A 13,165-nucleotide genomic window follows, 5' to 3' on the forward strand; every position below is an offset into this window, starting at 1 on the left:
AGGAGCAGGAGCAGGAGCAGGAGCAGGAGCAGGAGGAAGAGCAGGAGCAGGAGCCGATGGAGGAGAGGTGGCAGAAGAGGGAGGGCAGCTGCCAGCAGGCTGCTCGTTGGAGGAGCCCACAGCCAGAGAGAGAGGGCTCTGCTGGTCTTGCTGGCCAGAGGACAGGTCAGGGGCCTCAGTGCCAGAGTCCCGGCCATCAGCCTCCCCCCTGCCCTGTTGACCCTCGGGAGGCTCCCGAACGATCATGTCCTCCTCAGATGGGCGGTCTTCACCTGACTCTGACCGTCTATCTCTCTCGTCCTCACACATGTCCACCAGGGGGGGTGCGTCTGGCTGGCAGCCCATGGCTCCTTCTCTTTCAGTAGGGTCATCAGCGGGTGTCAGGGTGTCCACGCTGTGCCCAGGCTCAGTTTCAGATGGACATGAAGGCAGGGTTTCATCAGCGCTCGCATCCTGCATCGGAGCAGGTGATCTGGCAGTAGAGGGTGCTTGCTGATCTAAACCATCAGCATCCAGTCTGCAGGTAGGGGGCGAGAGAGCGCCGTTGGACACCAGCAGCTGGTGGAGTTCCTTCAAGGCCTGAGCCAGAGAGGGCATGTTATTGCTGCCATTGCCATTGCTGCTGCTGCTGTTGTTTCCATTGCTGCTGCTGTTACCATTGCTGCTGCTGCTGCTGTTACCATTGCTGCGGCTGCTGTTACTATTGCTGCCGTTACCATTGCTGCTGCTGCTGCTACAGCTACCACCCTCAGGCTGGTCCCGCTCCAGATCATCTGCCCCTTCCGGATCCTCCATGGTCTCCTCTGAGGTGGGCCGTTCTGAGGGCATGCAGGGTGGCGTGCCAACACATGGCGGGTCAAAGGTTGTGTTGGTGTCTGAAGGGACAGGTAGGGGTGAGCGCTTACCCCCAGCGTCACGCCCCTCCTCTGGGCGTGGGGAGCATGTCCGTTTGGCAGCGGTGGTCTTGGACAGGTCCATCTCCTGGTGAACAGGGTCTTGGGGAAGCAGGGTACGAGCCTCCCCAGAACCACAGCTCTCCATGTGTTCCGATGCCGAAGAGCCAAGCTCTAGTTTGTCCACATCTGTATGACTGTCCATGTCCTCCACAGTGGCAGAGGCAGGCTCCTGTCTGTTCACTGAAGCGAACGGAAGGTCCTGAGATGGGGAACTGTTAGGGGAAGGAGGGTCAGTTGTCTTAAGACAAGGTTCAAGAGGAGGGAGCGTCTCTTGTAGACAAGATGGAGCAGGAGAATGTGTCTCCTGATGAACAGATGGCACTGAATCTTGCATCTCCTGGGGTTTGGATGGGACAGTGGGTTGAACGGGCTGTGTACAGGATGGAACAGTACGCTGACTTTCCTGAAGAGAAGATGGGGCAGGAGATGGTTTCTCCTCAACTAGCAGAGGGGGCTCAGACCCCACTGCACCAGACAGGAGCGGGGAGTCCAGATTGGGGCGGTTGGGCTCAGGGACCCGGGTGGGAGGCAGGGGGGTTGGTGCAGACTGTGAGCGGTCCAGTATCCGAGTCTGGCCCTCTGAGGTGGAGGTGGAGGAGGAGGGAGAGGGGGTAGGGGCATTGTTGAATGGTTTGTCAGAGAGTTTTGGCGCTGATCGAGATGAGGTAGTTTGTCCATCTTCAGTGTCTACTGGAAGAGGGGAAAAAGCTTCATAACCAATTCGACAATTCAAAAGACAGTCCAGAAATAAAATAAGTATATAAACAGCAGATACAGCATGCCCTGAAAGCTGGCACAAAATCTTGCTGTTCGTGCAGAATGTGTTTTTGTCGTCACTGTGATCTGAAGACATTTGTAAAAAAAAAAAATCTCAATTCTGACATTGCAGTTAATTGTGAGATTTTGGTTTCTGGCATCCATTGGATCATTAATGAACAACTTCATAAAAACACATTTAGTGGTGTTGCTGGGATGCGTTGCTCTTGTGGCGTCTGTGTTACCTGATAGGAAGGGCCCTCTCCAGCTGTCTCCACAAATGCATCAGTGCTGTCCTGCTCACAGTTAGGGTATACACACCACACACAGCATGCAATGGGAGGCAAAAAGAGTTAGCACACACACACACACGCAAACATGTGCCCATCTGTCACATATATCACACAAGCTGAGTCTGAAAATCCAGGTTTTAGAATGTAAGTGTATTCCTAAGCGTGTAAAACAAATTAAGCTGTACTTAAATATATGATTGTTAGCCATAACATTCAAAAAAAAAAAATGCTAGTGCTAACTCTATAGACTATAGTCTTCTTCTAGTGCACCTCTATAGACTTTAGTCTTCTAGCCTTATAGGCTTCTGATAGGCCTCTTTGCTAGTACTAAGACATGGCAATCGTGCGGCCTGTGAAATTCCTGCCCTGCTCGATCATAACAGAAAGTTATAGTTGGCAAGTCGGCAGATCAAACAACGAGGAAAATGAGGTCAGGCCCAATTTGATTCAATGAGTTGGGTTACAGCAAACCAACATATTTATGGATTTAAGGATGGCCTTATCATCAGGACTTCAACTAGCACAGGCTTTTGAACCACAAACCATTAGTGCAACTAATGCACATACTGATACAGTCTATATGCTATAAGACTTTCACAAGTAACGCTGGTCACATGACCTTGGTGCTCACATACATAATGATTGGGATTAGCTGGAATCAGACGTTCTGTTCCTGACCCAACTGCATGCTGATGTCTACAAGGACTGTACATTCTGTTTAGGACTGCAGGTGGCTTTTCCCCCCCTTAGCGAAGTGCTAAAGCGTTGACATATTGTGACAGAAGGACGGCACATGGCAGAGGGTCCACAGCAATCAGGCAGAAACCCAGCATGCAATCCAGGGGTGCCAACCCTAAAGGATTCTGAATGAGGCATATCAGCTCTCCTAGCACTTGGCTTTACCGCTCTGATGTTTACTATAAGGCTACTGGAGTCTGTAAAGCTCTCTTCCCTGGATTGACTTACTACTCTAAAGCCTCATCCTTGGAATTCTGTGGATTTTCATCTTATATTACAACATAACAGAAGTCTGAAAAACCCACACTTCACTCTTTAACAATTCTACATGAAGTAGTAGAGACTGATGATCTACTGTATTAAAGCTTCACTGCTGGAGTTTGCTCATACCTCAACCCAAAATAGTCTTACAATTATAGCATGGACAAACAGACGTAGGAACCTTCTAATTCTTCCGAGATGTACATAAAAGTGGAACCCTAATTCTGTGGAACCCTGAGCTTTCGTTAGGGATGCTTTAGAATCAATTCAACAAAATGGCCTTGCACCCAACCCAACCCTCCTCCTCCTCCTCCTCACCGCTCTCCTGCACTGATCTCTCGATGGCCTCGGCCAGCTCGCGGTCAGCTATCTCTTCAGCTCTGGGCTCCTCACGGGTTTCTGGGCCATAGGCCAGCCGGGCACACTCAGGTAGCTCGCCCTCAGGTAAGAAGCGAGTCTCTGAGCCGGTGGTGCCAATCAGAAGCAGGCTCTTCTTCAGGTCAATGGCACACTGTATCAGGGTGGAAAGATGGAGGAGACTCTATCAAGAGACTGCTGCATTGCACAAGTAACTGGATTAATGGCAAACATCATGTCAAAGTGGCATGATTAATAATAATAATTGTATGTCCCTGTCATTATAATAAAATACACTACCTGTTAATCATGCTTTATACATGTGCACACAAACCTGGTGTCTCTTCAGCATGTCCAGTCCCAGTAACATATCCATGGGCTGGTCCTCAAGAAGGGAGAAGGAACAGGGCAGGAAGTCACCTTCAATCTGCACCTGAGCTGGAGAAGCACAGCAAAGCACAGTAACCAACCATATTTGGAAAGCAGTTTCAAAAGAGTGCAGTCAAAGAAAACCATTCAGTATGATCCCATTTGAGGTCAGGCCTTCGTATAATGTGATGTGACTGATCACGATTATACACTTAGAACTTCATTCTTTGTGGCAAACTGTTTCTCCAGCAAAGAATTACTATAGAAAATATCTCGGCCTACATTAACAGCCTGCTCCAGCAGAGCTACAATTACAGTGTTTTTAGAATGTGTGTGTGTGTGTGTGTGTATATATATATATATATATATATATATATATATATATATACATACACACACACACACACACACACACACACACACACACACACATAAATAAATATACATGAGTGGCCACCAGATGGTGTTTGCTGGCCCTTGCCCAGGGTATCTACCTAAGTGCACTCTGCCAATGATCTTCTGCGTGCCCACACCCTTGGCAATGCCAGCCCAGCGTCTGTCCACCAGTCGCATGATGTTGCAGCGCTCTGCACATGCCTGGCTCATTATGGTCATCTGAGCACCTGAGAAGAAGAGATGAAAAAGACAGATGTGAGAAGGGAGAAGAGATGGATTATGTGTGGATGAGAGAGAGAGAGGGGAAAAACAGCAATGATGACGAAACCACAGACAAGAAGCAAGTTATACAGGCCCGAGTGAAAAAGAGGAACATTCATTAGAAGGGTGAGTCCAGGGTAAAGCCACATTAGAAGGGGAGTGTGGAGAAGAAGGGTGAGTCCAGGGTAAAGCCAAGAGAGTTTTCAGCTGGGTTTGGATGGCAAAATACAAATATAGAAATACAAAAATGGCATTTCAGTGATATACACAAAACAGTTTCCTGAGAGTGGCAATAAGCAGAAAAATAGAGTTTTGCAAGCTACCTGAATCCACAAAGGCCTTGACAGGGTGTCCATTTACTTTGCAGTTGATGTACAGCATGACCACCTGACCAAAGCTCTCAGGTGCCTCTTCCATAGCAATTGTCATGTTTTCCTCAATGTTGTGCTGTCTATGGCATAGATACACACAAAAATGTCAACTTATTAGTTCTGTGTTATATGACTTCTGAATCCTAAAATACATTGCATGTCATATTTCTTTACAGGTGAAATGGGTGGATATTTTTGCAGGTTAAAAAAATGCAACATCCTGAGTCAATTACCCTGGGCAAACATTAGAGGGAGACAAATAAAAAGCCTTAGAATAAACACATCCTGATTGGCTGTCCAATCAGAGGTGGAGCTCACTCACGAAACCCCTGACCTGCTTAGCCAGCGACTGAGATGACAGCTCTACCTTGTGTGACCTTTGGGGGGGATGTTTATGAGTGCTTCACCTGATATCCTCCGCTATTTTGGCCTGAGCGTCCAGGTCAAACGGATCAGCTGTGAGCAGTCGGATCCTTTCCTGTTCCCTGCGTGCCCGGTCCTGTTGTTGCTCCTGCAGGACCTTAGTGAAACGCTCTGAGACACCAGGAAATCAGGAGAAGGAGCTAAGCAAGCGCTGACATAAGCAGTACACATTTGAAATGTACAGTGTCATATCAGACCAGCTTACAAGGATGTAGATGTGAGAATTAGAATGTACTAGTGAAGGTGTAAAAACAAGTTTTTCTTTGAGTTTATAACTACGATATCCATGTTTTTGAATAGATAACCTAAACTTTCCATATAAATTGAATTAACATGTCCATAGTCCATTTACCAAAAAGGCTTATAAACGCATTAAGGTGGGGATCACACCAGCGGTAGTAGCGGCAAAAGCGGTAGAATTTCTATTGCTTGCTATGGTTCAGCAGCGGAACAGTTTACACCGCTAGCGTTAAGCTAATTACGTGGGAGCAGAGTGTTGATTCGTGTTCAGCTTGGTTGGTCTGAGTGTTGTGTTTCGTTTGGCTGCTTTGTTATCTTCAGTGTGATCCCCGCCTAAAGAACTTGAAAGCTTTCACACATAACGCAATAATACATCATATTTGGACAGGTGCACCAGCACCTTCTCCTTTGGTTACGACCACCCTAACTGTGTGTAAATTAGCAAAAAGCAAAGAATGGTTGGAAGTTTGTGTCTTTCATAGAGCTTTAAGAATGCTTAAGGAGAGGGGATATGAGGCCGGTTGCTCACCCAGGTCTCCACTCAGCAGAGCATCAGCTAGTGGAGGGTTCCTCTCCTTCAGCAGAGACAGCTCATGTGGATTAGCGAGCAGCATTTCTCTGAGCAGCAAAGGGTCGTCCAATCCCTGAGGAGAGGAAGCGGTGCTGCCCGTAGCAGCAGCAGGAGCAGGGCCAGAGGGTTGTTGGCGTGTGTTTGGGGGTGTCTGTGCGGACTGTGGAGGCTTTGGAGCTGATTGGCTTCTGGAAGTGCCTGGGACTGCAATGTTGCTGAAGTCGATTCGAGGAAGACCTAGGGAGGAAGAGGAGAGGAAAAGAAGGAAGAAATGACAGGAAGAAGAGAAAGTGCTGGCGGAGATGAGGCAAAGGCATGAGTACAACGACAACCTGACCTGGCCCCTTTCCTCATACTGATTTATCCTGTGCTTTCCCAATAATGGCAAATAGTTTCATTTCCCTCTAAGCAGACTCTTCTTAAGAGGATTTCTGAAATTCTTGTTTTCGTCAGCCAATATTGATTACCTGGGAAAGCAGACTGAGCCGGAGGCCGTCTCTCTGCCTGTTTGAGCATCACCACATCTCCATCCTTTAGCCCATAAGTCCCCAAGGAGCGGGTGGGGTCTCTTAAGGGCTGCTCTGCATAAGAGACCTGAGAAAGCACAACAAAGACTATGAATCACATATTTAACAAAATATCTTATTGGGGTAATAACTGTTCTGAGGTCTAATTAGTTATGCTGCAATACACTTTTAAATGATGTGAAATATCAAAAGCATCAATTCAATACTAAGACACTGGTAAAGAATTAAAGAACTTGAGTATTGTGTACAACCAGGGTGTAATTACACAGACATTTTTAATTATTGTGAGGGCACACCGACATACTGGCTATCAGATCAATTTGCAAGCCACGTCAGGTTGTCAAATGAGACTTGTATAGAAAACATGTTACGGGACATAATGTGACAGCCGCCACATCCACATAACAAGTCTAGGTTTACAAATAGCTTTTACTATCAATGCAAATCATGTCCACACACACAACTGAGTTACCATAGCGAAGTAGCAAACCGCATTAATGATAACGTCACATCCAAAGCTTCTACATTACTCAATTTTGGAGCTACCTTATATATATATATATATATTCCTAAGCAAGCTAGGTATATTATAAGCTTCAAGAAGTTGGTGAATGTATCATGTATCGAACGAAATAACCTGTTAAAGCTAGCACGGTAGCTAACAAACTGTCTAGCATTGTTGTTGTCATGTCATGTTTACATTAGCTGCTGATCCTCACTGAAGTGACTTTTGGTGGCTAATTTAGCTAAGATTAGCCATCAAGCCGCCGCTTCACATAGAACAGCAAAAAGCAAGGTCCAACTTTTCGAAGCTAGGTAATGTTACACATGTTTATCTGGATGGCTCATCAGCTAGATGCACAAGACGCTAAAAAGTAATCACTAAATTAGGTAACTCAGACTTCACTAACATGCTAAATTGTGAAGTCAAAACTCATTGGCCCTTGGTAAACATGCTAGCTATCCAGCTAAACAGATCATTAATTGACTTGCTAGCTGGTTACTCTGAAGTTAGCTACTTTACCAGCTAATGTCAGTAAGAAGCTAACTGGCTGGCTAGCTAGCTAGCTCAGTAACTGGACAGACAGCCCGTTAGCTAGAGTGTTAGGAATACTTCTCAAGTGGTTTACCTGGATCTCACCCGCCGGTATTCCCGACTCTATTTCGCAGAGAGCCACGAAGTCCCTAAGTTCAAGATCCGGGGACACCTCGAGGGCAAATGTTGTTTCCGAGCTGTCTCTCGGTTCGCAAAATACGTTCAACAGCATTGCGCCTGGGGTCGCTTGAACCCGTTCGACTACTGATTCTCCCTCAATTAGCTAGCTAGCTTTTTGGTTTAGCTTTCGCAGCTTTGCTGCTTTTTCAGTTTGTTTCAGTTTCACGTTTGTTCGAGTACTCAGCAATAATGATCAAAAACCCACAGTCAGTGTTTCGTTCTACTTGAATTCGACTTATGTTTAAATATGCGATAACCACATACAAGAAAATACAAAACACAACTCTCTCTTCACAGTGGGTCTTTTGCTTTCTTTGAATACAAGCTACCCCACTGCCGTAAATGGTTCAAACGCACTGACGTAAACGGGTTTTGTGTGGATAGTCTGTGGTAATGTTGAGATATGTCTATGGTTGAGACGCCCTCGAGAACCGCACCTACAAGCATTAAATTGCGACATTTAGGACCTACAGAAAGTACAATACCACAGGAAGGGAAACGTTAGTCGTCGTTAGTATGAGTCAAGCAAAGAAGAGTCAATTAAACAATGTTGGGAAATGGTAGGCCTATATAGAACAGTGCCAAATGGCCTCAATGCAAAACGACATGTTGAATTATATGAACTGAATAAAAGCAATAACAACGCTTGCATTTGTCTGCATTGCAATTTGACACAAATTGAAAAAGAAAATCCCACAGCATTTAATGTTTTGGGCACTGCGGTTTGTCACCGACTGGAAAAAAATTATTAATAACACAGCTTGATTTTTTCTGCACTGCAATTCATAGGGGTTGTATATTCTGATTGAAAACAAAATTCCAGCATTCAAAATTCAATACACAAATATGCACCGTCCTGAAATACAGTTCCAAAATAATCAGTTGTTAAAATATGGTCTTCATTATTCAGCAGGTAATATCCAACCCATTATTTTTCAACATCACAAATTCAAGCTGGCAAAATTCTGTCTTAAAATTAGGTCTTTAGAGCAGGGTATTACAGGAAAAGCAATGGATTACCTATAAATCTACACCAGATGGGCTCTGCCTACACTTTCAACTATAGGGGCAAGATCGTTAATAGTTATGCATGTATAGTTAGAATAGTTTTAAAATTCACAAATATATTCACGCAATTCACAAATGTATTGTATGTATTTTGTGATTTACAAATACATTTCTCATGATTCACAAATAAATGTCACATGAATCTGAAATATATTTCCTGATACACATATAAATGGTACATGATTCACAAATGCTGTTACATTTATTTACAGACTAACAAACGTGTATTTACCAACCGTTTGCCATTTGTGAACATTCCTGCATTTATTTGTGACACTTTCCTGACAGGGCTTGATTCCCAAATCTATTTTTTTCAAAAGAACATTCTCTGTAGCCTATCAAATGTTTCCTGGAATTTCATCCAATCACAGGAAGGGAATTTTGAGGGCACTATTGAACCTGACCACACTGCACCATGTACAGTTATGTGGACTACTACACTATAACAGACATTTTCATACAACTGATTACACAAAGAGGAATGTACTGTATGTTTCAGTGGCTTCTAGCTGCCCACCAAGTGGGGATATAAGGTGCTTATCAATGCTGGGTTAACCGAATCCAGACATATGGGTTTATTTCACCCAGTAACCTAAAATCATACGCAAGTTTATGTTAAAATGCAATACTTCGTCTTTGCTATGTTGAAAGTCTCACCTTCTCCTACCAGCTTAATGTACATGCTGATGTAGCATACTATCTATTATCTAGGCTAACGTTAAATTACAGGTAGCCTACAGAATCAAAGTAGGCTGTTAGATAGGCTACGTTCTATCATAAGCGTGAATTCGACTATTCCATCCATTTTTAATGTAAAAAATTGTGAGAATTGAATGTCCTTTTAGAAAATTATTTATTTTATTAATGCCTTTCTTTTATTGATAATGAGGCTTGAAGTTTATACTGTGTACTACAATTACCATGATGCCTTTTCCCCTTGTTTGCTAACAAATGTATGATTCCCGCTGGAATTTTTCTTCAATGTTGTACACAATCCTGTGTGAGGAGAAGTAGGATTTTTTTATCAGGCTAGTTGGATTTTAGGGGGCAGGGACTGGAAGCTACAGAGATGATTACCTTAGTTGTATGTTCACCATACGACGACGGAACTTGAGACGAAGTTCGCAGGGAGTTTGGGCGCTAGGCTCACCTAGCTAGTAAGTTAGCCTCCACGAACTTCGTCTTGTCCGTCAAGCATCATGGACTTCTGAATTCGTGAGTAACCTGCACAGGGTTTATTGGTGACGGCAAACGTTTTCCATCCACCATGAATACGACTGTAACAGCGAGAGTGAACTTTTATTTAATTTTTATTGGATTTTATTCGGCATGGGAGTTCAACGAACTCGTGATTTCTTCATGTGCACAATGTAATGGGCCCCAACGTGGTCTTGCAAGCTTGCGAAGGTGAATAGAAACTTACCAAACTGGTTTTGACTTGTGCGTTTAATGTGTTTTACATTGTATGTAGTGTTTAATTCAAGTTTATCCTTTATTCTACTTTACGTTTTTTGCCTTCCCTTAGCGGGGTTTATCACGCAGTTTTGCGTTCATTTTGTTGCAAGATTTATCTGGTTACTGTAGCGTTCTCCGCTATTAGGAATGATGCACAACTGTTACCATTGAACACTCGTTCTTTTGCAACACAAAACCAACAGTTCTTCCCTAAATCTCCCGCCAGAACCCCCCAAAGCGGTGTCACCCCAACATGGGCCAGGTAACAGAGCCTATAGTAAACATTACACACATTAACCTGCACAACATATAACATTCACAAACTTAGACACGTTAAAATACTTTTTTCAGTTTCAGTAACAAATGTGACAATTTCATAGTTCAGGTTTCCATATTTAGACAATTAGTTTACATGTCACTTATATTCAGTTTACACACATTCACACACACACACACAATTTTTTTATTTAATTTGTACATTAAAGGGAAAATAAATGTCGCCTATTTGTTAAATTCCATCGGAGTGTGCCATTGAATCAATATTGTTTAACTGAAAGTACTCATAATGGAAACTACTCTTTGCATTTACTTCTTTTATTGTAAATATATATGAGGATTTACATATTTCCTGCCAGGTGGCTTTACCATTTACCATTTCCTCAATAACAACATTCTACTTATTAGGTTGTTATTACCTAATCACTATATGCAGTTCTAACATGTGAATACCATTTATATTTACCATTTATAATTCTTGTGCTAAAGTTTCTAAATGTAGGCTAGTGGTAGACAGGAAGTTCAGCCTACTCACCAACAATAGCTGGGAACCTAGGATTCTGTTTTGTTTGATATGAGTGTGACTCCTGTTTATTTTATAGCACTAGGTAAAAAATGGGTTACCCTAACATGACACTTTGAAAATAGGATAACATCAGGATAACACTATATGCTGTTTAACTAGTTTAATGTTAGCTCTGGTCAAGGCTTAGCATTATCAAACATTAGTTAACTATGAAGAAAATGAGCCAGCAAACTGCAATGGTATCAATCATCATTCACAAAGGACATGTCGTTGCTGGATTTAAAAAAGTTAAAGCTCCATTATGCGAGAATTAGTAATTTTTGCTACTGAGCTCCCCCTAAAGTTGCGAAGTGTAGTTCACTTTTACTCCACTGACATCAATACAAATCATGCTTTGAGACCCCATAATGGGCAGTGGTACATGTGTATTTGTTGACAAGCTGAGGGATATGGAACCGGCAAAGACAAAGCCAGAAGCCAAAGAAGCATGTCTTGTAATATTACAAGATTATAAACAAATATGACTGCACAGTTTTATTTATGTGATATCGGAGATTAACGCAAACATAACCAAAATAATAACAAAACAGGAATGACAAAGTATACAGGTTACAGCCTACATCCCATTCTTTCATAACTAACATTGGCAGGGATGTTTATGATGAAACAACTTTCCTAACACAGCCAAACATCACAAGCGCAACACAAGACATTGTTCGGTTACTCTCTCTTTTTCTCTTCCTCACTTCCTCTGCCAACGTCTTCCTCGTTTTTTTCATCACCTCTGCTATAGGGGCAGCTTTTCAGATGCCACTTCTGAGAGCGGAATAATCCAGACAACGCGCGTCTTCGAGTATAGAGTGATTTATTTGTCTTTCTGTAAACTCAAACAAAGGCTCTCCATCGCATTAACGCGTCAACGCGGTTGAAAAATTGTTTGCCACTTCCGCTCTACTGGGCTCGGCACTGGCACGTCCCTAAATCACATGTCAATTAGACGTGTGTCAATCATTCAATCAGCCAGACAGTTGAACAGACAGAACATGGCAATCATAGTATTCACCTTCGCATAATTTTAAACCATAATTCGAAAACTTAAACTTAAACTTAAACTTATCAACATTAATAATTCATATACATTTGGAACCTTAAATTACAAAACGGCTCCAACATCTGCCATGATGTCAATACAGAGAATACTGTGCTAGATTATTATAGCTAGCAGAGGGGTGTAGTTGTTGTGTGAGTTTGTGCCATAAAGCATAATGTAGTGCTCACGAGAGGTGTCGTGCCCTGTCCCCCAAATTTACACAGTGCAATACTGCTGTGGCAGTGGCACAGACGCCATTTTCTGTATTATAAGTCTGTACCACCAAAATTATTTTGAAGCTGTTATTTTAAGGCACAAACCTTTATTTTACTCCAAAATTGGCAGTTGAAATTGCATGTTGAAAACTGCTGGACAGGATGGATGGATACAGTAAGATAATCCATGGGCCATCTTCTTATTGTGGCTTAAATACTACAATACAATTGCGGAAAACAACACATCTGAGCTTCTGACTTCTGATTGAGAAAGTTGTGAGGGAATCCGCAACAAAAGACGACAAAAGTCTAAAAATGAAGGCAGGGATGTTCACAAATGTTGGGCGGTTTGTAAATGCATGTTCGTTAGTCTGTAAATATGTGTAACAGCGTTTACATTTGTGAATGGCGAGACATTTATATTTGAATCAGGAAATACATTCGTCAAACAAGTGACATTTTTTTGTGAATCAACAAATACATTTGTGAATTGCATGACATTTATTTGTGAGTTTTGAAACTATTTTAACTCTGTACAAGTCTTCTATCAAATCCAAATATGTCTCGATGCTGACCCAGTTCTGGGGTCTACATGACGTATGTAATTCTCTAATAATAGCCAAGAAGACATAACATGATGTCGTCGTAATATGATCATAACAACATGCATTAAAACCCTCTTCTGGAAGTCAGTTATTTATTGACAATATTTCACAAAATATTTTAAAAGGAAAATTATGTATACAATAAGCATATGACCGTAACAAAAAAGAAAAAGACAAAAGCAGGGAGCATGAATG

At 42.7% G+C, this 13,165-nt stretch overlaps 1 protein-coding gene across 2 annotated transcripts; it reads right to left on the reverse strand.

The window, feature by feature from the left end:
* Positions 1 to 1,501: 1,501 nt before the first annotated feature.
* Positions 1,502 to 8,104, reverse strand: ddi2 (DNA-damage inducible protein 2). Of its 2 annotated transcripts, none has more exons than XM_012822655.3 (10): positions 7,650 to 8,104; positions 6,460 to 6,586; positions 5,951 to 6,229; positions 5,166 to 5,292; positions 4,711 to 4,838; positions 4,225 to 4,353; positions 3,696 to 3,799; positions 3,323 to 3,515; positions 1,958 to 2,008; positions 1,502 to 1,643 (listed from the first exon to the last, which is right to left on the reverse strand). In XM_012822655.3, exons 1-9 carry the CDS (start codon positions 7,785 to 7,787, stop codon positions 1,998 to 2,000), a joined length of 1,236 nt encoding a protein of 411 aa, XP_012678109.1. In that variant the 5' UTR covers positions 7,788 to 8,104; the 3' UTR covers positions 1,502 to 1,643; positions 1,958 to 1,997. The 2 variants fall into 2 exon arrangements, with proteins under 2 accessions (XP_012678109.1, XP_031424165.1); XM_031568305.2 differs by having other exon boundaries at positions 1,503 to 1,646.
* Between the last annotated feature and the right edge of the window lie 5,061 nt (positions 8,105 to 13,165).

This window comes from Clupea harengus, chromosome 5 (genome assembly GCF_900700415.2).
Source record: "Clupea harengus chromosome 5, Ch_v2.0.2, whole genome shotgun sequence".
Lineage (NCBI taxonomy): Eukaryota > Metazoa > Chordata > Actinopteri > Clupeiformes > Clupeidae > Clupea > Clupea harengus.

Coding starts and splice junctions, on each gene's coding strand:
- ddi2 (XM_012822655.3), bottom strand. CDS start 7,787: ATGCTGTTGAACGTATTTTGCGAACCGAGAGACAGCTCGGAAACAACA. Junction 4,354..4,710: donor CAAGGCCTTTGTGGATTCAG/GTAGCTTGCAAA, acceptor TCTTCTTCTCAG/GTGCTCAGATGACCATAATG. Junction 3,800..4,224: donor CATTGGCAGAGTGCACTTAG/GTAGATACCCTG, acceptor GTGCTTCTCCAG/CTCAGGTGCAGATTGAAGGT.